The sequence below is a fragment of the Camelus ferus genome, chromosome 9, assembly GCF_009834535.1.
Source record: "Camelus ferus isolate YT-003-E chromosome 9, BCGSAC_Cfer_1.0, whole genome shotgun sequence".
NCBI classification, from domain to species: Eukaryota; Metazoa; Chordata; class Mammalia; order Artiodactyla; family Camelidae; genus Camelus; species Camelus ferus.
The window spans coordinates 62,265,732-62,291,872 of NC_045704.1; the positions used below are offsets into that span (position 1 = coordinate 62,265,732).

General features: G+C 51.1%; 1 protein-coding gene across 5 annotated transcripts in view; it reads left to right on the top strand.

Annotated features, from left to right (window-relative positions):
• The window catches only part of SYT6 (synaptotagmin 6), a 57,393-nt gene extending 31,530 nt beyond the window's left edge, over positions 1-25,863 (top strand). For 3 of the 5 annotated variants that reach the window (XM_014566394.2, XM_014566397.2, XM_032486988.1), the window contains exons 4-7: positions 13,446-13,566; positions 17,346-17,517; positions 18,690-18,840; positions 24,183-25,863. In XM_014566394.2, coding sequence (XP_014421880.2) covers positions 13,446-13,566; positions 17,346-17,517; positions 18,690-18,840; positions 24,183-24,254 — 516 coding nt within the window. In that variant the 3' untranslated portion in view covers positions 24,255-25,863. Of the gene's footprint in view, positions 1-13,445; positions 13,567-17,345; positions 17,518-18,689; positions 18,841-22,484; positions 22,554-24,182 lie in introns of all 5 variants that reach the window. The other 2 variants (XR_001367229.2, XR_001367230.2) reach the window with 2 other exon arrangements.
• Positions 25,864-26,141: the final 278 nt, after the last annotated feature.

The window sequence follows — 26,141 nt, forward strand, 5'->3', positions numbered from 1 at the left end:
TCCCAGCCCGAGCCTCCCTCTTTGTGTCTGCCACTCTGCACTTGGTGCCTGGGAGAGGGAATAACCATTAGTGTCACCTGCTCACCAGCGGGAGACATTAGCTGGCTCTGGCAGAACACGCAGCCTACAATTTTTGGAGGAGTTACAATAATGGAGCTAATTTGGTGTTTCATCATCACGCTCCTGGGTGAGCAGAGGGGGAAGGGAGGCCCAGGGCCTGGTTCAGAACCACCTTCCAGCACAGAGCTTTGTACTTCCACGGGCATCTTTAGGGGTCCTGGAGCCATGCTCCCCACTCCCGGGCCCTCCTCTCCCACCAGTAGCTCTTCCTTCCAGAGATGGATGGTCAGAATGCAGCATGGAGACGGCTGAGGCCAGGCTTGGCCAGCTGCCAATGCAGCTCCACAGCAGGACAACGCAGGAAGGGGCCTGAGAGTTTGAGGACATGGATAAAGAGCCTGCTCTGCCCTCAACACCAGGCAATGGGGCTTAAGCACACACACTCGTTCACCTTCGGTTAACCCCATTTTACAGATGAGAAAGTGAGGCCATGGGAACAACACCTTCATTTGACAGTGGAGGAAACCGCAGCTCAAGGAAGCCCCGGGATGCACCCGAGACCACACCACCAGTTGGCAGTAGAGCTAGGATTTGAACCTAGGCCTCCTGGCTCTGAGTTCAGTGTCACCTCTAAGTTTATCCTTTTGCTGGGAACACCTGAGCTGGAGCTTGGAGCCCGAGAAGACCCACAGGTGCCTTCCTGAAACCCACTTGTTGAAGACACTGCTGGGTGAGGAGGCCCAGGGCTGGGAGGAAAGAAAGAGGCAGCCTGCAAGCCAGCATGCTTCCCATGGGCCTTGAAGCCAGGAGCTGTGGCCTCTGAAACCCAGCCTGGAAGAGGTCCTCGCTCCCACCCTCTGTTCAGGAACACTCCTGCCCCTCCTTCTCCTCTTGCTGACTGCAACATCTGCAGGGCACACTGGCCCCTCAGCCCACCAGGTGGCCTTTGGATGGGACAGCCAGTGGGTGCAGGGCCACTGCCTGCCCCAATATGGCAGAAGAATAAGAGGTTTACAAACAGATTATATGTTTGCTGCACATGAATCTTGATTTTTTCCACTAGCACCTGGCAAAGTCTTCCTTGTGGTTTCCTCATAAACCTCCAAATCAGGGGCTCAGCAGCTGTCCAGCCACCTCGAGGATAGCTGATGCTGTCAGAGAGGGTCAGGCAAGTTCAACAATGCTCACGGTTACGCAGCTTGAAAGCAGTAGAGCAGGGATTGGACATGTGACCTCTGGACAAATGACTGGGGTTGTCTTGCTCTGATCCACAAGGACCCCACACCAAAGGAGTGAATCCTGAGATACCTTGACACCTGCAACTCTCCCCAGAGGCCCATGGGGACTGCAAACCATCGCCCCAGCTCAAGAACTAAGGAAGCAAGAAAACCAAAGTGAGGGAAATAACTCCAACTCTGCAGGAGACAGCGGGAGACACTTTACCTGCCCAAAACTTCTTCATGAAGGGTTTCCTCCTCCCAGTCCTGGTGTCTGCACCCCAGAGAAGCCCAGGTAGGAAGGTCTGTGCAGAGAGAGCCCATCTCCTTCCCCTGCTGGACTCCTCCTCCAACCTTCTTCCATGAGGCAGTGTCCCCTGGAGCAACTCAGCACTTGGTGAGGCGATGATGTCCAGGTGCCCTTCACAAGGAACGGCTGGCCCAGGCCAGGATGCCGGCACCGGGGGTTGCAGTGAGCAGGAGGTGGGTCCCCTCGCAGTCTGTAACATGGGCTGACATCATGCACTTGTCCCTTTTCAAGAGGAATCAGACTGGGGCAGGCAGAGGGAAGCAAAGACTCTAAGCCTCAGAGATGTCCTCTTTAGTGCTTCTCGCTTCCAGAACATGGAGAAATTTTGCTTTCAAAACCCACACAGGTCCTTCGCCCGCATGAGCCTCCATAAACAGGGGCAGAAGGTGCGTGGAGTGGAGAGGAGGCTGGGTGACACGATGGAGAAGAGCGAGACTTTCAGAGTCAGCAGACGGGAGTCCAAGTCCAGAAGTGGTTGATCACTGTGGGACCCTAGGCGATCACTTAACCTCTATGAACCTCAACATGGCAATAATTGTGGGTTTCTCGGAGGAATGCTGTATGAACGAAATGAATTAAGTAGAGTATGTTAAATACCCAGCCTGGCCTGTACAAACAAGTAGTCCCCTTCACTCTTGACTTTGGCTTTGATCACAAAAAAATAATCAGAAGAAACTTCAAAACCCTAACCAGAGTGTGGTTGCTCAACTGATTCTTCTAACTCCATAAGGCTGTGGTTCTCAGTTCCTAAGACTTCCCTGGAGGGCTTGTTAAAACGCAGTGTTGGGCCCCACGCCCGGTAAGGGTGGGCCCATTAATTTGTATTTCTAACAAGTTCCAGGTGACGCTGACTCTACTGGTCAGAGAATCACACTTGGAGGACCACCGCAATAAGGCATATTTACAGAATGGTGGCGGGTATCTTTAAAACACTGTCTAGTTTTCTTAAACCCTCTAAATGTGGGTGAGGCACCTTCTGCTAAAACTTAGCTATGCAGCGTGCCTGAGGTGTGTAGAGCAAAGGTGAAGGGCGAGAGCGTGCCTGTGCTCCAGGTGCTCAGCTTGGCTTTGACCCACTGGAATCTTGTTTGCACCTAACAAAGGAGAGGGGGCTTTTCTACTGAGCCTAACTTTTGCCTGGCAACACTGATATTGAGCGACTTTGGTCAGAGAGACTCTAAAAAAGTATGGTCCAGGACAACCTCGGAATCTCCTTGTTTGCCTTATGTTACAAACTGAGGATACATAAGAATCACCTGGGAAGCCTGTCAATCATTCACATCCAGGCCCCACCTGTCAGAGATTCTGACTCTACAGACCTTGGGCCCAGCTCAAGAGTCAAGCCCCCACCTCCCCGTGTGATTCTAATGCAGGAGATGTCCAGCCCTCACACTGAGGAACACCTTATTAGATGCCACCATGAGCTGTTACCCACATCTTATTACCCACAGGGACCGTACTGGACAGACCCGAGGCTGAAGTTAAGCAAGGACCCACACCAATCCTTTTCACCGCCTTCTAACCAGGTGTACCCCACAAAACGACATTGCTCATTAATTCAACAAATAATGCTGGGCATGTGTTATGCATGTGTTATTTACCTGGCACTGTGCTCAATCCTGAAAATACAGCTGTGAGTAAAATACAGGGCAGGGACCAGGGTAAGGTAAGCAAGGCCCCATGGGGCAGAATTTAAGGAGGCATTCGCTCCCGGAGGCACACATGAACCTAAATGTGAGGGCCTCCACCACCTTTGCTTTTGTACCCTGGGCACCTGGTTGGCTCTGCCCAAGTCCTGAACCTGGTAAAACAGACTCAGTCCCTGTCCTTCAGGAGCACACAGTCCGGAGCAGGCGGTGTGGCTTTGGAAGAAGTGGCCTGAAGGATGGATGAACACCTGTCCTGTGAAGAGTTGGGCAAAGAATGATCAAGCAGAGGGAGCAGAATGTGTAAATTCCCCGGGGGCAGAAAGAACCTGGAACCTTGAGCTGAAAGAGCCTGAGGGACTAATGCGTAGCGAGGGGGCAAAGGGTTGAGCCCTGGTCATGCAGGGCCCTGTAGGTCTCGATAAGGGTTTTGGCTTTTCTTCTACCGCAAGGGGAAGCCACTGGAAGGTTTTAAACAGAGAAGTGACATGATCCATCTTACAGTTTTGGAAGAGCTTTCTGGCTGCTGTGTGGAAAGTGGGGACAGGAGGACAGAGGGAAGCAAGGTGGGGGGAGGCCGTTAGGAGGCTGTGGCCTGTGGGCAAGTGAGAGGTGACTTTGCCCTCTGTGCGGCACTGGAGACAGAGAGAGGTGGGTAGACTCAAGATTGAATCTGGAGGTAGAATTGACAGGGCTTGGTGATGAACTGAATGCAAAGGAGAGAGGAAGGCAGGCATTAGCAATGAGGTCTTGTTCCCGCCTGGAGAAACTGGATGGGGCCATTTCCTGAGTAAGGGAAAGCAAGACAAAAATGTCAGCGGAAGCTCCAGGTTCATCTTGAGCATCTGAGAAGTTGCGATTTCTGTGAGACGCCAGACTGGGCTGTCATGTTGGACAAAGGAGTCCGGAGTCTAGAGGAGAGGTCTGTGAAGGGGCCATGAATTCGGGGGTCAGGAGCATGGAGATGGGCATTAGCATTATGCTTAGGGGAGGAGAGGAGTGTTAGAACCCACTGCATAGAGGCAGGGATGTGAGGAGGGTCCAGCAGAGACTGGGAAGGAGTAAGGGGACAGGTGGGAGGAGAACTGAAAGAAGAGGATGCTTCAAGAGTAGGATGGGCAACTCTCTGAAAGGCCACAAAGAGGTTCTTCTCAGAGCAGCCTCACCACAGCAAGACCCAGAGGTCTGGCGCATCTGGAGCAGGGGCGCGGGTGAAGACCTAAACTTCGGGTCAGCAAAGACACAGAGCAGTGAAAGCCCCCAGGGTTCAAGCACGTGTCCTGGGCTGGGACCAAAGCCCTGCCTGTTGGGACCCCTAAGGCACCTGTTTGCAGAAGAGGCCCTCCAGAGAGCAGACTACCCTCCACTGAGCTGCCCGCTCTCTCCAGGGGAAACTGACAGCTGTTTGACAGGCGCACGGCAGGACCACTTGAGGCAAGAAATGAAGACAGATTCTCATCATTAACGCCATTAATGTGCCATTTACTCCTCTCATTAGTGAGGATGCCAGTGGATGGCCCAGAGTGGAGGTGAGGTCCTCGGGCCTGGCCTCTCACAGACAAGCACCCCTGGTGCAGACTTGCCAGCTTGACCAGGCGTTGCCTCCATCTCTTCTAGAACTTCTCCAAACTCTGCTCTCCTCAAACTCCTTCCACCCCCTCATAGCCCCTCTCCCTCTCCACCCACCTTTTAAAAAGTCATTACGAAGAAATCTGCACCTCCCAGTGTGATTCTGACTCACAGATATTTGCCCAAAAGTAATGGTGCGTGTGAAACACTAAGCCTGTTTTCAAGGGCAGGTTCATGAAGGAGAGGTTGTGAAAAAGTTTTCTAAATAAAACTGTCTGTTTCCCTGAAGATGCTCAGATAGAGAAACATCAGCCTCCCACTGACATGCTGTAGTCTCTCAAGGGGTCCTCTGGGACCAAACCCACCTCGAGGACCTCACCCACTTCCTCCTGCATCTCCACACTCCCTGAGAGCTGGAGGGCCCCCCTCTTCTCCACGGACCGGTCCCAGGCTCTCAGTGTCCACACCACGGGCTGCAGCTGGAGTCTTTGGAGTTCGTTAAAGAAGCTTCAATTCTGCTAGATCACTTATTCATAATGCTGCAAAGCCCTTGGGGCAGAACGCACTTGAGAGAAAAAGCAGGCATGGAAGTCAGAACAAACAGAACCTGCCCCAACTCCCAGCAGGGAGCCCACGTCAGACACAGCTGGCCCTCCCACCCCGGCCACCCCCGGCATCGTCCTCGTGCCCTGGAAGCCCAGGCCTGAGGAGGAGCGGGGAACAGCCCACATCAGCCAGGCCCGGCTGCTCACAGCAGGAGCCCCCTCTCAGCACCCCAGGAAGGAGCATCCACCCCCTTGACTCCCCTCTCCCAGCAGAGAGTTGAGCAGCCGTGGGGGCGCAGGGCGGGTGGGGTGTCAGTCTCCACTCTCCTCCACTGCAGGCCCCCCGCCCCAGCCACTGGGCCACCAGATCCTGATTTTTTAATCAGATGTGACTTGCCTTGCTTCAGGGCATTTGTAACACCTGTCCCTAGGCCATGAGACCCAGGGACGCGCCCCAAGCCAGACCAGAGGAGTGAGGGGAGGTTACCCAAGAGGAGGGAATGGACAGCTGGCCTGGAAAGATGAGTGTTGACCGGTAGTCAGAAGTAGGGAAAGGTTATTTCAGGTGGTGGAAAGAACAGGATGAAGGCATGAGATGTGAAAGAACCTGCAGGGTTTGGGGAGAGGGAGTCATAGAGAGGTAGGCCGGGGCAGTGGCTAAAACTGTGAGTTCTGGAGCCTGGCTGCCTGGGGTCACATCCTAGCTCTGCCACTTAGTAGCTGTGTGTTGGGCCAGTGGCTCAGCCTCTCTGTACTCCAGTGTCTCCACGTAGAAAATGGAGACAATAATTGCACCATTTCATAAGGCTTTGGTGAAGAGCTTGATACACATGAGCACGTAGGACTGGATGGCCCATATAGGGCGCCTGGACCAGAATGGTTGGTAAGAAGGGCAAGGGCCAAATCATGGAGAGACTTGAACACTCGATTCCAGTGGCTAAGTGATATTCAAGCTGGCTCCTGGAAGCTCCAAGAGGCCCGCTGAGGGATGGAAGATGGCTCTGGGTGTCCCATCTCTGAGCCACTTTTCATCTCGTATATAGTTGGACTTCTAGTAATCCTTCATCTGAAGAAGAGTTCTCCAACTACAAGTTAAGTTTGGAATGCAGAGCCATTGAAGGATTTTGAGCAGACGAACAACCCCCTGTTCACATCTATTTCCCTGTTCAGGAGGATAGATCGGAGGGGTGGGTGGAGGGAGTCAGAAAGCTGGGAGGTCCAGGCAAGAGATGGTGCGGTTGAGCTAAGGGAGCTCTGAGGGGAGAAGCAGAGCGGGCCTGGGTCTGGGGACTCTTAGCAGGCAGAACAGTATGGCTGGGTAACTGACTGTTACTGTGTGTGGAGGCTCCCCGAGGGGAGGAAGCTGGGATCCTTCCGGTTTCCACTCCCACCCCAGCCCAGGCCATCCATTCTCTGCAAGCCTGCTGAGGTCCTGCTTTTCTCAGGGAATAAAATCCAAACATCTTTCAGGATCTCTGAGACCTGGTCCTGCCTCCCTTCCCCGCTGTATCCCAGCTCAGCAGCTGCCTCTCACCTCTCCATGCCAGGCCCATGCTGTGCCCTGCTGTCCCCTCTGCCAATGCCCTCCTCCCTCCTGGCAGGTCATCTCCTCCCTCTCTCAGGTCTGATGCTCCCCCACCTGCACTTCTCCCCTGTCCCTGCCCCGCCCCTACTCGCTCCCCTCTGTCACAAGCCCGGTTCACTCAGCACCCTCAGAGCCTCTCCTGCTTTATTTTTGTCTCCTCCCTCCCCCAGAATACAGGCTCCTGGAGTGCTGGGTCTTTGTCTCACCACTACTGTCTCTCCGTATTTGCGAATGTTAAGTAGGCGGATAATGAATGAGTGACACACCTGGAGATGGTCTCTGGTGTGGGCGTCTGGGTGGAAGGCGACACTGTGGACTGAGTGGGAAATAGGGGCTAAAGAGCAGGTGTAGAGACATCTCCTGTCACCTGCAGGGTCAAAGGCAAACTGCCAACCTCATCTGGGCTGCTCTCAGCACCCACCTCCGCGTGGCCCTCTAGGCACGTGGAACCTGCATGGCCTCCTCTCTGTGTCCTTATGTGCCTGCTGACCCCCTGCCTGGAATGCACTTGTTTCCTCTGCTGTAAACTCCTTTTACTCACCTTGCCAGATCCTATCGAATATTACCCCGTCTGCGAAGCCTCCCTTGAAATCCCCCCTCTACCTCCCACGTCTTGTCCACACCTCTCTGGCAGCACTGATCAAGCCAGAAACCACTGCTTTCCTATGGGCCTTTCTCTCTCCTGCCCTTGCCCCAGGGCTGAGCTCCTGAGAGTAGCAGTCGTTATGAGGGTAATTGCTGTAATAGGAATAGCAGCTGACGCTTCCTGAGCGTGTACTCGGTGCCAGGCACTGTGCTAAGCACTTTGCACAGATTACTTCACTTAATCTCTACTTAACAATCCTAAGAGGTAGGTACCCATTTCACAGATTAGAAAACCCAGACAATGAAAGGATTAAAGTAAGTCACACTCATAAACGGCAGAGCTAGAACCTGGACCCAGAGCTGCCTGGCCCCCAGTCTGTATGCTCAACCATTCCTTCATCAGCCAGTGTTTCCTGAGCAGTTACTGTGTGTCCGGCCCTGGGTTAGACACGAGGGGTATGATGATGAGTGAAGCCAGCCCCATCCCTGCACCCCAAGAGCCCATGATCTAATGAGAACTCATCACAGAATCCCCACAATCAACATGAAAGTTGGGGCTGTGGCGGGGGATCTGGAGAGGTCTGTGGTGCTGTGGGGGCGGGTGTCAGAGCAGTCAGCCCAGTCTCGGCGGCCGGCCCCCACATCTGACTCAACTCTACCCCCAATTCCAAGCCCCAGGCCCACACGAAGGGATTGCTCACTGGCTGTTTCTTTACCCACTGGGGCCAAATTGGCTTCCACCCCGTCTCTCTTCCAGGCCCCCAACCCCAGGGTAACTTAACAGCACTTCCTGCCCAGTGCTTCAGAGATTCTTTTAGGTCTCCTGTGGCTTTCCCAAAAGTGTAGCGGATGCTTCTCTGCTGATGATGAGAGATTCAGACAAGCCACTTAATGATTAAGAGACTAGAAGTGTTCTCTAAGAGACAGGGGAACATCGTTCTTGCTTTGCTCAGCCTGGATTCCCAAGACAGACGCAGAGGCTTTGACGCCACTCACTGCCTATTTAGGAGGAGGAAGGCTAGCCCTGGAGAAGAACAAAGCACTCGGGGGCAGTGGGAACAGAAGGAATGAGAGCATTTGGATTTCAAAACAAAGTTGCTAGATTCCTTGCAGCGGGTAATAGACAGACACCAGCTAGGCATTCTTGGGCCATCTCAATTGGCGATGGCTGAAGATAGACTTTTCCAGTTTGAATGGTTGTTATGGCTAGCAAGGACCTTAAGGCTACAACATCTAGTGAGATGCTCTCATTTTACAGACTGAAGCCCAGAACTGTGAAATAAGCCCAATGGCTCTCGGCTAGTTAGTAGTGGAGGGACTAAGGCCCAAGTCTCCTGACGTGTGGTTCACTGCTCTTTCCTGGGCAGTCCACGGATAGGAATTTTTTCCTATGCCCAGGGCTGTGTGCATGCATTAAGGAGAGAGAAGTGCTTTAATGAGCTATTGCAGATGGGCTGATGGGAAACTAGCAAGAGCAATGCTGCGCAACAGATGGGCCTTTACGAATCTTACTGCCCGGACACCTGGGCCCTGTGGCCAGGGGAGAGTGCTACCATGACAGGCAGCAATGTCAGGTGGACAAGCTGCATGTACTTAAGGACTGACTTCTCTAGGAGCCCACTCCCTGGCTGCAGACCCACTCCCTTCAAGCACTAGCCAAGACTTTTACCAGCTACTACTGTGCTCGTATTCCCCCATCAGCCCCCCGGTTAGCAGCAGAGAGGGCCACGTTGGATTCTGCAGCTTTCTGGCCAGCAGTGACCTCTCCAGCACCAGAGAGCTCATTACCAGCCAGGGGCCCTACGGCGGCCTCCCCAGATGGAGGGTGAAGATGAAAGCAATAACACGCTGGCTGTTCCGCAGCCTCTGGTCACCCCTGGTTTTATTAAAGCCAAAGTCTCAGACATCCCTAGTGAGGATAAAAGGCAGGCAAGATGCACAAGATCTGAGGCTGGAACCTCCTCAGATAGGCAATGGTGCAGAGAGGACCTGGCCAGGCTGCCTGTGGGGCTGAGCTGGGCCTGGCTTTCGAGAGAGGAAGGTGGCTACCAGGAGATGTCAACTCTCTGTTTGCTTAGCCCCATCTCTCTATTTACTCAAAAGGAACCTATTTATTTTCCTTTATCAAATAACCCAGTCTTCTGCTGCCTACGCGTGCAGGGGAGTTAATATCCCCCTTGAGCCACTGAACCAAGAGCAGCCATCTCTCTGTCAGGTCCAAAGAGACCCAATCACCCACAGCACAAGGTCCTGGGACTGGGCTTCCGGCCCCCCAACCCCTGTTTCCTCTCTGCCTCCAAGTCATAGTGGGATCTTGGCCCACTCCCTGGCCTGTTCAGGCCCAGTGATGGAGGATGGAGCTCACTGTTGAAAGCAGGGACCAGGATGAGGGTGGGGGTTCCAAACCACACTGCAGACTCAGCACTGAGCATGCCCACAGTTGCCATAGTTCTATCGAGAAAAGAAGGGGTACCGTTAGGTGGGTGCTCTCCCTGGAGGAAGACATCCTTGAGAGCACCTCATGGAGCCACAGGTGATTCTGTTTGCCTTAAAGGATTGCCCACATCCCCAGGCAAGTCTCCCAAGGTCACAAACAAATCAACTTAGACTTCCTGAAATAAGACAGCCTCTGAAGGCTCGTCTCTGCATCTGCCAGGTGGCCACGTGGGAAGCCCCATGTAGGGACCCAGTGACAGCAGCCTTTTGTTCCCTCCCTCTCAGAGGGGCTGTAGGAGCTTCTAAATTCCTTCCCAGGGCCCTAACTTGATCCTAACACTGATATGGAGAATGACCCTCTCAAGGGTTCTTCTGACTAAAATGTAACCCTCTGTTTCTCCAGCATCTGTGTGTCTCCTCTTGTGCTACTGGGTACCTCTGACGCACAGTGGTGTAGAGCAAAGCCCCTGCCCCAGAGGGGCCTCCAGTCCCTGGATGCTACAGGAAGGCACAACTACAGCAAAGCGAGGATTTGGTAATATCTGTGAGCAGCTCAGGGGCAAAAAGTGTTGCAAGAATGTAGGGGAGAGATGCTCTCTGTGGTCTGGATCCTGGACGAGGATCCCTGTGGGGAACATGACCCTGGGCCCTACAAGATGCCTGGGGTTGTCCAAGGAAGGATAAGAGGAGGAAGCCTTTTGGCCAAAGGGACCAAAGATACACGGGCCATGTGGAGCAGGGGGTTGGCATGGAGGAATAGAGAGAAATACACAGGTGAGGAGGTAAGAGAGGGCCCGATTGTTTAGGGTCCTGAATGCAAACTAGGAAGATGAGCCTTGATTCCGGAAGCCAAACAGAGGGAGCCACTGAGAGCACTGGAGCAGCAGCACTGGTCTATGAAAGTCTGGCACCAGAGCCCTAGAGAGTTGCGCAACCCTGGGCAGGTTGCTTGACTTCATGAAGCAGTCACTTCCTCCTGTGTGCACCTACCTCTCCAGGCTGAGGTGAGACTTGAGATAATTTAGCAAAGGACTTGGCACCTGGTGTGCCCGCAGTAACGTTAGTTCTTATTGCTGTTGTTGAGTCTGAAAGGGTTTCTTTAACTTTGGGCAGGATGTAACCTTGGAGGGTTACAACTAAATAAAGGGAGCTGGGGGCTTTCTTGGGCCTCGATGCCTCCGCCGGGAACGCAACATTCAGCCAGTGCACCGCGGACGGACCCCCGCCGCGTGAGGGGACAGTCCGGCTCCCACGACAGCACGTCAGGGGCCTTTTCCTGTGTCTCTCTCCCTGGACCAGGGGCTCGGAAGACAGGAGACGCGCCTGAGGGAAATGGGGGTTCTGGCACTTTCTTTTAACTGGTTACCCCCCACCCCAACCCCAGGCTGCGTGCGCGTCGACAGGGGGACAGCACACACCCCGCAAAACATGGAACTTCTAGCAGGTCTCAGTAAATACAAACACAAGGAAAGGTGAAATTGTGATCTAAAGTTTAGAGGCGCCAGGGTTACCTTGAGAAGCTCCTGAGGTGAGCGTGGAGGGCGTTGCTCTCCTAAGGGTCAGACTCCGGCTGCGCCTCCCACCCACTGCGCCTCCCACCAACTGCGCAATGCCTGGGCGGGGCTTTACCCCTGAGCTTTACCCTGGAGTTTCAACCCTGAGTTCTTGTCTGTGAGGTGGAGGGACTAATGACGATATTCCCTGCCTCTCACAGTTGCTGCGACCCCCCAAGGTGGAAATGGGAGAGCTTTGCGGGGCACAGGAGCTCGTGGGTGTTGGTCTCCGCTCGCTGGCTCTGTGAGCTGGGGGTGGGGGAGTGGGGGGGTGGCTCTGTCTGCGGTGTGTCCAGCTCTGCCCCAGCCAGATGGCATTCCGCCACACCCCTACACCCCACTTCCCACGCCCAGGGAGCTGAGAGGATTCCTCTTCTCCTACTCCTGGGATTTGATTGGAGGGGTGGGTAAGAAAAGGATCAGTCTTGGGCTAGGGAAAGGGTGGGTATCAGTGCCATCTAGAGGAGGCTGTTGGGACCACATGCTCTGGAAAGGGTGGGGGGATTATTCTCCAGGTGGGGCTAAGTATGACGTTTCTCTGAGAGTCCCCAGTTGAGGGAGGTTCTTTGAGGAGAAGGGACAAACACCTTGGTGTCACCCTTGACTTCTCTCTTTCTCAGAAGTCACCTCTTCGGGGAGGCCTCCCCAGCCAGCCTGTCTAAAATTTCAACAACCATGGCCTTCCCCAGCATTTCCTAGCCTCTTTCCATGCCTTACTTTTTTCTCCTTGATCCTTTTTACTATCTAACTGACTTACTTTCTCTCTCATCCTTTGTCCTCGTAAAATGTAAGCTCCATGAGGGCAGCGATTTTTGTCTATTTTGTTCTTTTCTGTATCTCCAGCATACACAGCAACACTCAGCACATAGCAGGGGCTCAATTAATATTTGTTGACTGAATGAATGAATAAATGAACACATGTCCCCATCTGAAAGCAGAGCCACCCAAATCCTGACCTCCTCCTCTCCCACCCTGGGGCTGTGGGCTTTAAGGGAGGAAACATCTCCATGTCTTGACGTCCCACATCAGTCTCAGAGCCTGAAGGAGAGGTTTTGCAGTGAAAGCACCCTCCTCCATCAGGTGGGGAGCGGGAAGAGGAGGCGGCCAGCAGTGTGCTGTTTCATTCAACAGCCGGACGTGCTTACCACCTCTGAAGTTTTCTTATTTCCTGCTGCTCAGAAACTCCCTAGAATTGGGATCCCTGTCCTTGATGCTTCTGGGGGCAGGAGAGGCGGCAGAGTGTGTGCTCCATGCTGGGTTCATTTTTGAAGGATGACCACGTTTAAGGACAAAGTGGTTCCAAGACCTGGCACAAACGTGGAGTGGCGAGCATACATCTCCTTGGTCGGCAGCATGTCCTGGGTAGGTCCTGATTCCCTGTGCTTTTAGCTGAAGGCTGGGAATTGGAGTGCTAGGTGTGTTTCAGGAGAGGCAAGGAAACTGCCAGGGCAGAGGGACTGGTGATGAATGACTGAGCGGAGGGCTAGAAGCAGATCTGCAGGGAGAGGCGACCCCCTGATGACCGAGAGCCTCTTGTACACAACACTGTCATGACCACAGGCCAGGCAGGACAGGATGTCCAGAGGGCCAGTGACTGAGAAGGATGAGTTGGAGGAGAATAGGACTGGGCCACACAGGGTCTGGAGGCTGCAGCCAAGAGGCGTAGGTAGGGCAGGTGAGGTCAAAGCAGGAGGGTGAGGATTGGACCAGAGTCTGATCAGAACTGAGATGGAATACTGAAGGGGACAGATTCTACTGAAGAGCTGAAATTGTTTCCTTGCCTTTTATACCCAGTTACTCCTAGCACGGAGGCCAGACCCTGAGGTCTTACAGACATGGCACTCTGACACGAAGGGCCTTCTCCTGGGCCCCGGAGTGGCCCTGCAGCTGCCCAGGAGTTGCGTATCCCTCATCTGCCCTCTTCTCTGCTTCTTTGCAGGAAAGTGTGGATTTGGGAGAGATCATGTTCTCTCTCTGCTACCTGCCCACGGCAGGCAGGCTCACCCTCACCGTGATCAAATGTCGGAACCTTAAGGCGATGGACATCACAGGCTATTCAGGTACCTCTCCCACCCAAGTGCCTGCCACGTGGCCTCCCAGCAGCCCAGACATTAGCATCTACAAAGATGTTCAGAGAGAAGGGGGAACAATTGCTGGTATTCTTAGAATAGGGGCACCAGCCCTGCAAGCAAACGGCCTGGCTTTGAATCCCAGTTTTGCCACATCCTTACTGTATAATGCTTTGGTTTCCTGATCGGAAAAAAAATTATTTACACAGGTTGTTTTAAAAATAAATGAGTTAATTCGTGTCAGTGTTTAAAAATATGCAAAAAACATGATGAGCTCTCTTAAGATATTAGCTGATACTATCGTTCTTTCTCTTCGAGGAGGGAGAGAAGAAGAATAAACAGAAGAAAATTAAGGGAAATCTTTCTAGTTTATGTGAAGCCTCAGGACTTCTAAGGGTCAGGTCAAGTTGGAGTGTCTAGTGTTTGTAAGTCCATGCAGCCCTGCGGCAGCCCTGCAGACGAAGTCAAAGGAACAGAGCCACTGAAAAGCAAAGTGCATTTGTATCTGAGGTTTTCCTGCAGGGCTCTGGGCCTCTGCGTCAGCACTAGGAGAGCCGCTATATACAGTGGAAGCAACAAATCCTGTTCTAGCAACTGGGGAGACACTGGCTTGCACGCAGCCTCAGAGCCTGCAGGCTGGATACAGCATGAGAGGTTTGATCATTTTCCACGATTTTGCAAGTCGTTGTCAGAGAAGGTTTTTGAGTTTTGCTGTAACAGAGGAGTCCCAGGAGCCCCCTTTCTCATAGCCCAAGAAGTGAACTGGGGTGGAAGGCATCCCAAAGCCAGACACGCTGAACAGCCTGGGCTTCACTCGGGGTAGCAAAGGCAGGGAAAGGCTAGGTTTGTTTCCCTAGACCCCTACCCAAGAGGCTTTTCTGAAGATTCCGATGACCAACGTAAATCCACTCCAGAGGTGCCTCTGAACTTGGCTGGGAGTATATGTAAGATTTTTCCTTTTATTCATTAATTCTTTCCCAGAAGACTCCTTGGTATAATCACAGTTGCCATAAAAAGGTGACAGTCCAGCTGAAAACATCTTGGGCCCAGGCCGAGTACAATTGGAAGAAGATCAGATATTAGGCCTCGAAAAATGAGGTTTCAGGGAAGGGTGGTCAAGAAACGCTGAAGTAAGGTGTATTTGTGGTGGCTTTGAATCACTCAGAGCCTCTGCTCCCAGTCCCCATGGTCTCTCTGCAGCACTCACGCCTTCCAGGCCAAAAGCTGCCCCAGAAAACACCTGTCCTCATGCCTCTCCTTCCACTGGAGCTGCCATCACACATTGGGACATGGTGAGGAGCTTAAAGAACCTCTTCCGACACGTGCAAAGCACTTAGGCAGCAGCAAGCTGGCTTCCTCCAAAAATACAACTGATGTAGATTTCATTTTAATATTAAAATAAGTGTATGCAGGGACGGAAATTCACTGAGGACTCTCCAGACTGCTGGAGGAAATAGGATTTTGTGCCCAAGTCCCCACACTATCTTCTCTGGTGTAATTAAATTGATGCTAGAGAGAGCTTGTGGCAAAGTCATGGAGGTAATAGTAAATCAGAGGGTTGAGGGTGAGAGAGTTTTCTCATTCTAAGGTCTTACCTCCCTCTCACAATTGCCTCTCTTTTCTACCTGCGAATCTGATATTAAATCTCAGCTAGATTCTGTAGATTCAGTGGTCCTCTCTTTGTCAGGGATTTCTGTCTATTTTGTTCGCTGATATAAGCAAGTGTATGGAACAGTGCATGGAACGCAATCAGCATTGAATAAATATGTATTGAATGATGAATGAATGAATGGATTTATAGCATAAGGAACCTTGTCATAGCATGATGCTAGGGGCCTTTTAAACTAAATCTCCTGTTTTGGAGGGTAAGTTTAAGGTTGCCTCCAGCTCAGCCTCCTTTGATGTTGGACTAACCTAGGGGGTGAATGGAGCTCATTAATTGCCTGTTTCTGATTTATATGACCTTGACTTCTAAAACCAATGGTCTTCCTGTTCTCCTTGATCTAAACTAGCTGTGAATCAATTCTCTAAGTCTAGCCACTGGAACCATGACAACAAAAATAATACAAGATAATAACAAGGATCAGTACACCCCAAAGGGGTGGTGAGTGCATAAACCCACCCTCTCTGCCACATCTGCTCTGTCCTGCTTTGAGTCTAGTAGTTACAGATGTAAACTTTGGAGTCTGAAGACACTTTCCAAGGCAATGTTCACTCTTAAGGAGTGTAGAGGTTGCCATGCTAATGGGAGATCTTGGACTTGAACACTGTCTAGGGCGTAGCTATAGAGAATGGAGCCTGCGGAAACTGGGGAGAAGTTGTGGGGACTCCTTCCTTCTTACTGAACGTCCCCCCAAGAGATAGCCCTTGCAAATGGGTAGTCAGAGACAGCAGGGTGATTGCACACCTCATGGTCTCTCCTGGCCTCCCATAAACCCGATGCCCCCTTGGCTAAGGCACAGCTGCAGCTGTCACATTGGTTAGTCAGTGGCTCACTTGGGTGTCTACAGAAATGCCTTTAAGGCTTGAGCTTCTCATCAAGTGTCACAGTTCTCTGTAGCTACCCCAAGGTTGTGCGCCTCATCTGCCATCTGAACAAGTCTCCCGGGAGCACAAGGGCCTAGTGGGCACTTGGGTGCCCAGGAGATAGAACCATACGCCAGTGCCTTGGGGAGCCGGGAGCTGCTGCTTGGCCCGCACCTCCTGACAGATTCACAGGAGCCCTGGCTTCTGGGCAAGAAAGGTGTCTCAGCACATCAGTGTCTCAAAAGCTGTTATTACCTACAAGTAGCCCTCCCATTTCTTGAGCTGTGCACCATAAATAACAATTATGGTGGTGACCGAGACACCTGTGCTATGAGACACAATAGGTGTCACTTCACTTGGATGAGTAGAAAATTTCAGGCTAGAAAGATGACCATGAAATTACTCGTTCAGAAAACTAAAGAAAGACCAGAAATGGGAGGCACATCGAGCTTCAGTTAAAAAGACATCTCCTCGAGGGATGGAGGGAGTCCAAGATCTCACCGAGTAATGAAATGCCAACCGGCCACCCTGAGTCTCAGGAGGCCACCACACTCACTGCCCCGGCCACAGCCCTCTCCTCCTCCGCTGCCCAGAGTGGGCAGGAAATGGCTTCTGGGGAAGCAGAGATGCTCCCCTTCCTGATGCCAGATGGAGTGAGCTTCATGGGACAAGGAGACCCATAATCCTGTTGTCAGGTGGGGAGGACCCAAAAAGCGTCGTGATTGTCACTGTTCATTTACTTTGTCACATTGCTACTCCTTGGGTGTCAACGATTCTATTTTTACTTTCCTTATCCTTTTGTTAATAAGGCTGACAAGGCCCCTGCAGAGAAAATGCTCCAAGTAGGTGAAAGAAAGGAAGGAAGGAAGAGAGTGCCCTTGTCCAGCTTTGCCACCCTTTGGAGCCAGCCGGTCACCGGGGAGCTGAGATTGAGGGCTGTGAACTGCACACTCATGGGCAGGTGTCCTGTCTGATTTGGGCCAGCTTCCCCAATAGTGAAAGTCCATTAAGCACTCTCCTAAGAAGCCTGAGGTCCCTAAAGACTCTGTGTTTATTAAGCACGGAGCATCCTCAGAGACAGGTGTGCAATGTAAGTACAAGGTGGTTTAATTATTTTAACAACCCACTGATACCATCTGATGAACAACAGTAGGTCTGGGGCTTCCATGCCTCTGCGGCACATGATGTTTGAGGACACCTGTTTAACACACTCCCTTCCCTTCCCACTGCCCCCCTTGGCACAGATCCATACGTCAAAGTGTCCCTGCTTTGTGACGGGCGGAGACTGAAGAAAAAGAAAACCACCATAAAGAAGAACACCCTTAACCCCGTCTACAATGAGGCCATCATCTTTGACATTCCCCCAGAGAATATGGATCAAGTCAGCCTGCTTATCTCGGTTATGGATTACGATCGGTAGGTACAGGTACCAGAGGCCAAAATTCCCTGCCCCTCACCCCAACTCCAATACAGCACAGGGCTCCTTGACCTTGGACCTTGTGGTTCACGACTCAGCCACTCACTGGCCTTGAATCTGGCTCTACCCAAGGAGGAGCACAGGTTTCCCCAAAGCAGAAGCTCAAACTTGCTTCCCAGCAGGGCCCGTTTCCATCAGGGGCTGCCCCACCCCTATCAGTTTCCCTGAATTCACCCTCAACTATTCCCATTCCTCTGTCTGGCCCAAGTCTGAGCCTCTGTCCTTAAGAATCCCTCTATTCTCTCCATTTGTACTGCTGCTATCACTCCCATGTAGGGATGGCTGTGCAGCCTCCTAGCTGACCCCTGCCTTTATCAGTCCTGCCCCAACCCAGCAAACATGCCAAAGGCACACTTTCCCAAAAGACCACTCTGTTCCTGGACCTGGCCTTCCCAAGAATCAACGGCTCCTGTTGTCCACGCTCATCTCCTGGACGCTCAAGGACTTCCAGACCCGGCCTCAGCAGATCCGTCCAACTTGATTTCCCCTCCCTGGATATGCTTCTTCTCTTCCACTTTCCAAACCCCATCAAGGTTGGCTCTCAAACACATTTTCCAACTACTCCAGCCACTGTTCCTCCCTCTCTCCAGTTGTCACTTTAGCTGAAGGAGGGGAAAAAACATGCAGTAAAGCCTCAATCCAGCATCTTTAGCACAAGTTCTCAGGCATAGTAGGCACTCAGTGAACAAATGTGAGTGATGATTGATGTTCTTGCTGTGTGAATAGATCACATCACAGCCGCTGGTTTTGGAGAAACCGTACTCAGAGCAGGTTGATTTATTTCCAAACAGCACTGATGTCTTAGGCGCTCACTGAGTCCAATAAAAGAAGAGATTTACCCTCTCCCACTCCCCAAAGTCAGGCCGTCTGCCACAGTTCCTGAGATTCCAAACAAGTTTAGAACATGTTGCTCATCTGTCTGGGTCCAATATCCACCCAAAGAGGCTGGGCAAAGTTTCACTGCCACTGTCACCCCAAGGCCCTGTCCAGCACCTCTGTACAGAGCTCAGCTTTCTGAGTTAGACCTGTGGGGCTGAGGCCCAGCCTCTGGGACCTCCCCTTCTGAGAGTATGTCTGGTCACCAGTGCCAGGTGCTTCGTTTCTCCCTTAGTGTGGGCCACAACGAGATCATCGGAGTCTGTCGTGTGGGGATCAGCGCCGAGGGCCTGGGCAGGGACCACTGGAATGAGATGCTGGCGTACCCACGGAAGCCCATCGCACACTGGCACTCCTTGGTGGAGGTAAAGAAATCCTTCAAAGAGGTGGGTGAGGTCGCGCTTGGCCCTTGGCATGTTTGCAGCATGGCAGCGTGGGCTGGAGAATGGCAGTCGGCTGCTGCGAGACCTCACCTTCGGGGGTCCTTCCGGGGGCTGGGAGGGGTTTGGGGGCACACACTTGTCACTCAGGGTGTAACAGGCAGGAAAGAAATGGAGGAAGACGGTGGGAAGCTGCCCAACCAAAAGCCTCTGATGCTGAGTATATTGAAACCAACACTGAGTTCTAAATGGAAAATTAAAACTTGGAGGAAGCCTTCCGAGCAGCCACAGTGCCAGGCCCAGAATGCTTTCACAAAGCCCCTGGGCCAAGTCAGTCTTTTTGGAGAAAGCCCCAAGAGGATGAGATCAGAACTTGGCAAGAAATTCTACCCCTGTCCAAGCAGTATGTTCCCTGAGGCTCTAGCCAGATTGTCCTGCGGAAGTTTTCACTGCGTGGACAGAGCTGGTCAGAGACAGGACCCTCCTCTGGTGAATGTTGGTTCTCCCCATTGCTGGGGAAGAGAATGTGGCTTCAAGGTGACACGTTCGTCTGGCCGCATCCTGACAGAGACATACTGGATGCAGCCCTGCCCGGGAGTCCCGAGACTTGGGCTCCAATACTGTCCCTTTCTCACTTGCCGTATAATCTTGAGCTAGTTATTGCTCTCTCAGCTGCAAAGAAAATGTTCCCTTCAGTGAGACTTACAGACTGCCCCGCCTCCACCAAACTCCGCCAGTGTAACATCCAGCCATTTATCACCTTGGTGGTCCCCCTCCACCCGCCTGCTTTGTCTCAAATGGGTTGGGACATAGGGGTAGCCAGGCAAGTTTTAACCTCATTTTGAGTATCTCAGACCCCAGTCTGCATCTTAGAAAGCCAAGTGATCATTCACTCACTTTAATAGGCTTCAAGCCAGAAAGTCCAGAGAATTGTATTAACTTGGAAAATGTACTAATAAAAAAAAAAAAATAAAGCTTTAACCCTTACACTGCATGGCCCCTCAGCTTTAAAGCAGAGTCACCTTAAAAATAGTAATCCCTTTCTCTTCCCCGTGTTCTGCGACATGGAAAAGGTGTGGGCAGCAAACCCAGAGGACCTGCTGGCTCTTTTTCTTTCTCTGGGTGGACAAGCCTGTTTCCACCTGTTTCCAGCAGTGCCAGGTGTCTCAAGAGAGACAGCTGAGGGCAGTGGACACAGGGGATCCTGTGGGAGAGAGGCCTCTGGGGGTCCAGGCTTATAGAACTGCCTCCCCAGGTAGGCATGTGCTGGGTGACGTTCCTGCCTGTGGCCAGTGAGGCCAGCATGGAGGAGTAAGGCCCAGACAGAAAGCTGCTGTTCGTCTGAGGCCTCATGCTTCTGTCTAGTGGTTGCCTTGATTTGACCACAGCTGTGGATCTTTAATGAGCGAGGCCAGTCCCTCAGCTCCTGGGCCCTCCTCCCCCAGGGGAGCCTCTGCCCCTTCTTTTCCGGAAGGCCCTCTCTGCAGGGTGTGGGTGAGGTACCGCAGCCAGCCTCCACCTACACAGGAGGCCGCTAGGGGGCAGAGGCAGCGTCGAGCACCTCAGCGACTGCGCAGCAGATTCAAACTAGGGAGGGGCACGGCCCCTCCCCCCCTTTTAAACCTTTGGAGATACTTAAGAATACGATAAGTATACTAAATGTTCAGGATGGCATGAGAAAGGGGCAAGGAATGGGAGCTAAGAGGCCTGTGACGGGCTGCGGGGCCGCAGACAACTCACCGCCCCACCAGGTCTTCAGTCACCTGGTTGGTAAACGAGGGGGTGGGCTCCTCCCATCTCTGCACTTCTAGGAAACTGACCCTAAATGACAGACAAGGGGTGGCAGGTGAGCCCGCATCTTGCATCGCTTTTCTAATCTTGAAGCTGCAATACCTCATCACCCTGATCGGGCTAGCCTGTACCACGCAAACTGGAGTCACCCATCGGCAGCGGCTGGAGTTGGAGGTGGGGTGCAGAGTAGCACGGAGGGGCCAGACTTGGCCCAGCATCGCTCTCCGTGATAAATACAACCTAATTCAGCAAAATAATTGATTCCAAGGCCTGTTTCTTTGAGAACTCCAACTCACTAGTCCAGACTACAAAAGGAAGATGAAGTAGAATCAAGCCCTGGAAAATGAATATTTGATGAGACAGAAAAGGGAAAGTAACAGCATATGGAAAACGAAAAGAGAATAAATTGATTCATATCCTTTGGGTTTACTTTTTTCTCGACCTTGCACACAAGTTCCTGAGACTGCCCCTCCCCCACTCCGTATCCTTCCATTTTCTGCTCAGCTGATGGCATTTCTCTGTATGAAGAAGCTGAAAATGACATTCATCTGGGCAACTTAGCGTTTCATCAGTACAAATTCGTAAAAATTTGTGCCTACACTTTTTAGCAACCACAGTTTAAGCACCTTTATAAAAATGCATCTAAAAACCCACCAGGCTAATAATAAGTAACCCCTCTTTGTGTTCATGTGGTGCCTCGTACTTGAATATTTACCATCTCAGTCGTCCTTAGAGCTCACATCCTGCCTTCTTTTTGGTACTGTTCTGAACGTTGAGCAAGAGCTTTGCTCCGGGAATTTGTTTCCCCTATTTGTATGAGACATAAGGAAATCTCTTCTCCTGCTCCCGGGAAGAGAAACAGCATCGAATCTATAACACACTGCATTTATATTGTACCTTTTTAGAGGAGTTTCAAGTGCTGTAATCATTTCTTTTTTATTAATGAGAACAGAAAACCCCATACTTGCTCGCTTGTTTGGGGTTTTACAATCAGGTTGAGAGAACAAATTAACTGAAAAGGTATTTTTCCCTGCTGGGATTTTTTTCATGAATAAAAATTGATTAAGCCATAGTGAGCATCCTTCCCCGGTAGCAGCCGTGGCCCCTTCCCTCTCAGCACTCCTGCTCAGTGCTGCATGTCGTGGCTGTCAACACACACACACACACACACACACACACACACACACACACACAGAGCCCAGGTTGACCAGCGATCTTCTCCAAGGCATTTTATTATGAAGGGCCAAATTCAGAAAATCTGCCATAGATTTTAGATCTCTGTTGGAAAATGACCCATTTCAGAACAATAAAAGATCTCAATGGAACACAGCCACCCCAGAACAATCATCTTCCTTGGTGTGCTGGAGACCAATTCTCTGCTATTTCAGAGCCTCCATGATAAGCCTGCAGGAGTCATTCACCTTCCCACTGTCCACAAACCCCATCTCCTCCCTTTGTGTATCTTCATAGGGAAAATCAGGGGCTAGCAGGGGAGCCAGCGTGCCTTCCTCATTTGTCCTGGATAAACAATTATGCTCTATGTGACTTCTTTTTGAGCCATTATGTAAAGAAAAAAGAGGGGGCTCTGTGTAGCCATTTCGTTTTTTCTCCTCTGAATTGGCCTATCAGTCAAGCCTGTTTAAGTGGCATGCTTACCCAGGGGAGAAGCCAATCATTACAATGTACCTTTCACTGACGTTAAAGGTTGTAAGAGAAAAAGTTGAACTTCGAAAATAAAGATCTGTTAAATGAAAGCATTAGTAATCACCTTATGTCACCTTCTGGTTAAGCAACACTTGAGTCAGAAGTCACAGTGGGCTCAACAACCAGGCATTTATTTATCTAAAATATTTCACCAGGGAAACCCTCGGTTGTGATTTCATTCACGTGGATGCTGCAAGCAGAGAGACTGCCACCCGGAGTTAGGAGTAAGTACCTGGTATGGACCCAAAGAGCTTAGGTTTCTGACTCCACTGTGTGCTTCCTCCTTCCCCTGGTGTGGCCAGGTGTGAAGGTGGCAGCAGGACAGAGTGGAGGAAGCACTGAGCATGGAGTTAGGAGACTTGGTTTGAGATCCTAACTCTGCTCCTAGCTAGCTGTGCGTTGACTTCTCTGCATCTTTGTTTTCCAATCTGCAAGAACAAGAGCTAGCCTGGATGATGCCCAGGGCTGCCTCTGGGTCTCCGTTTTAAGACTGCACAGGCCTAGGTCATGTGATGGTGGTCATCACTACCTGATTGTCCAGCCTTTGCTTGGCTGTAAAGATCTGCGGGTTGGCCTGTTCAGGGGGTACTAATGTACCATGAAGAACTGAGCCTGGGGAGGGGTAATAGAGGCTTTCCTTAGATCCGGGAAGGTGAAGGCAATCAGTAGGTCTGGGTCTCTCCTCGGCGTTGTGGGTTCCCATAGGCTGGATGGGATGGTCTAACCCTTAAATGGCTTGGCTCTGTCTAGAAAAGGCTGTGTTGCGGGGGAGGAGGAGGGAGAGACCTGTGCCCCCCCCTACCCTGTATATGCCCAAATGCGTAGTAGGCTTCTCCTCAGCCCCATCACCCCCCATGGAGACCCTGAAAGCCCACGAGAAATAGAAAGGCCTGTACTTCAGGGTCAGAAAGGCCGAGAAATAGAAAGGCCTGTACTTCAGGGTCAGAAAGGCCATCTTATCTCTCTACTTAACTTCTCTCCCCGGAGCCATGTCCTGCAGGCACCTAGGGGCATACTGTCTCCTCTGCTCACAGAAAGGGTAGAGTGAGCAGTGGACACTGACTCGCTTTGAAGTTACACAGCCCCTAGACAGGTCAGAAATTTTCACAGGGTCAGATCGTTGCCCAGAAAACACTGCTCCAGCTATGCCTTTCAACCTAAAGAAGGGTCATCCATCCTCTGCCCTCTCCTCATCCCATTACGCCTCATTACATCACCATCTTCACTGAGGGGTTAGAGTCAGCCTGGGGGAAGCAGCCTGTGAGACAGGAGAGTGAGGAGAAAAAGGGTGGAGACATCCCATGGGGATGGCAGGGGGGTTTCCATCTCCTTGCACCTCCCACCCCTTCACAAGTTGGGTGTGAAGACCTCAAGAAGCACTGAGACTGAAGAAGAGAGCCCAACACCGAAGCAATATCGGGGTTTTAGCTGTACTAACAGCTCCCAGACAAATTGCTAATAATTCATGATCGCAGGTTCTTGGCAGTCAGGGCATACTCTGCAGACGGCCTCTTTTGCTGTTAACATCCTCTGATTTTCAGTGTGAAAAATGGCTGAAGCACTCAGAAATGGTCCAGCCAGAGCACCTGATTAACACGCACGCACGCATGCACTCCACACGTGCAAGAAAGCTTCCCTTATCTCTGCAGTAGGTCTTTTTTAAAAATCAGGTCTTCCAAACCAGAAGCTCAGAAGCTGTTTTCCTTTTGTTTTTGCATGGCTAACAGCAAAATTCAAGAAAGCTTATGAAAAGCCGGGAAAGGGTGAACTCAGTGCATGGGCCGGATGAGTCTGGAGAGTTGAAATGTCCGGTCCCTTGGCAATGGATAAGCAGCTTTTTCTCCTCTCCGCAGTGGCAGGGCCAGGCGGCCAGCTTCGACAGCGAGAGCTCGTGCCCGTCTCCGAAACCACCTCCGACACCGTGAGCTGCACGGCCGGGCGACACAAACCAGACTCAGCAGTGCTCTTTTTGCACTTGTTCAACGTCTAAACACAGTGTTGTGCGGCGGCGGGGGCAGCACGCCTCTCACTCCAGAAACTTAGCTGCCCCTGTGTAGGTCAAGGCCAAGACACTTGTCCTGTGGTCCGAGCTGTCTTAGTCTTTTCTGTCTCCCAAGGTGATGTTTTTTGTGGTCTTTTCACTTTTTATGGATCTGCTGTCAAGAAGAAGAAGAAAAAAAAAAAAAAGTAGAGAAAGACAAAGGGGAAGAGCCCAGACACTGGGTTCTATTAAATACAATGTAAAATAGTCTTTTGGGGGGAGGTGGTTTGAGTTTCTGAAATTTTGTGTCTCCACCGAGCCCCTCTACCCCCAAGCAGAAGGGAGTGGGACGGAGCTACAGCTGCTTTTCCTAGGAGCCAGTGGGGAAGGCGCAGGTCTAGTGAAGAGCTTTTACAAAGGCTACTTGTGACTCAGAAGTTCTTTGCTGATGTGCTATAAACTGAGATGCTGACTCCCGGTCCCGTGTTGAAACCATGAGGCTCCGAGGTGTCTCTTAACCTTCAGCTGGTCGTGCAGGGCTCCGGGCTCCCCTTCCTCTCAGACTTTCCCCCTGAATTGACCATATCTCGATTCCTCACGGAAACTGAGTTACTTTCTTTAGGAATGATTCTACTGACACGAAACATGCCGTATATTTTCTGACACACCATGGTTAATGACCACGTTTGTTTGAAAACAGGATATTTGTTCTTGAAAATAACCTTCATTGTGAGAAAGAAAAAAAAAAAAAAAAGAGGACGCACATATGTTCCAGAATGATTTCTGCATTATATATAGCTTTATAATTCCATGAAGTATCAAGCAAGCTGTTTAAAATGCCTGAACAGATCAAAAAGAAAAACCTGCATAAAATGTTCTTTTCTGAATGGAGAGTTTTGAAATCCCAAGTGATGGGCGGAGTCTATCTTTCTAGGAAGAGTATCTTCCTGATTGAAACCAAGTCAGCTTAAGTCTATTTCAGCCCCCTTGACTCTGGGATAATGTTCATCTTAAACTTTATTTCTATAAATTACTAAGTACTTAAGTGTTTGTTTCAGTGGTAGTGAAGAAGTTTGTTTGTTTTTTGTTCTTTTCCCTTTAGATCTCTACCATAGGCCAAATTCAGATTAGGAAAAAAGAATGTTTGAACTATTCTGTGTTGTAATCGTACGTTTCTGTTAAGAGTGGCCTTCCCACCAACCCCTTGTAAGTAGGTTGATTTGCCCCATCTCAGTCTGTACAGCCCTAGGAGTAGATGCGTGGGGGTGGGTTCTCACTTCAGTTTGTGGCTGTGAAATGCCAGTTTCCAGAGCCGTGTGTGTGACTTGCAAGAGGCAAGTCTGCTGAAGAACTGCTTCTCTCAACAATGGAGGCCCAAGAACATAAAACCGTTCACACACCTTGTGTCTTACTCTTTCCTTACTTACTCTTTATTCTTCAAGAGCAGCAATTCAATAAAGTAACCCTCGTTTTAAGCCAAGTTATCAGGTTTCTGTGCTGATATAACTTTGGGTAGTGTCTACTGGTCCTAAAAATGACCAGATTGGGCAGGAGGTAACAGGATATTGTGACAAAAGAGGTTTTCTGCTTTAAAGAAAGTAAATGTAGATAAACCCAGACCCCTGTACTGAGCCTTAGGCTAGGAGCTAATGTGTCATTGGTATAAAGATAAAGTTTTCTCCCCAAATGTCCTGTGATTGATCAGCCTTCCCAGCCAAGTGGTCCTGCAGCTGGATGTTCTCTTGAGAGTAGGAAAAAACCCAAGGTCATGACAAGACTTCCAACAGGCCAGGAACTTCATTTTGTTTCTTGACACTAGAATGACCCCAGT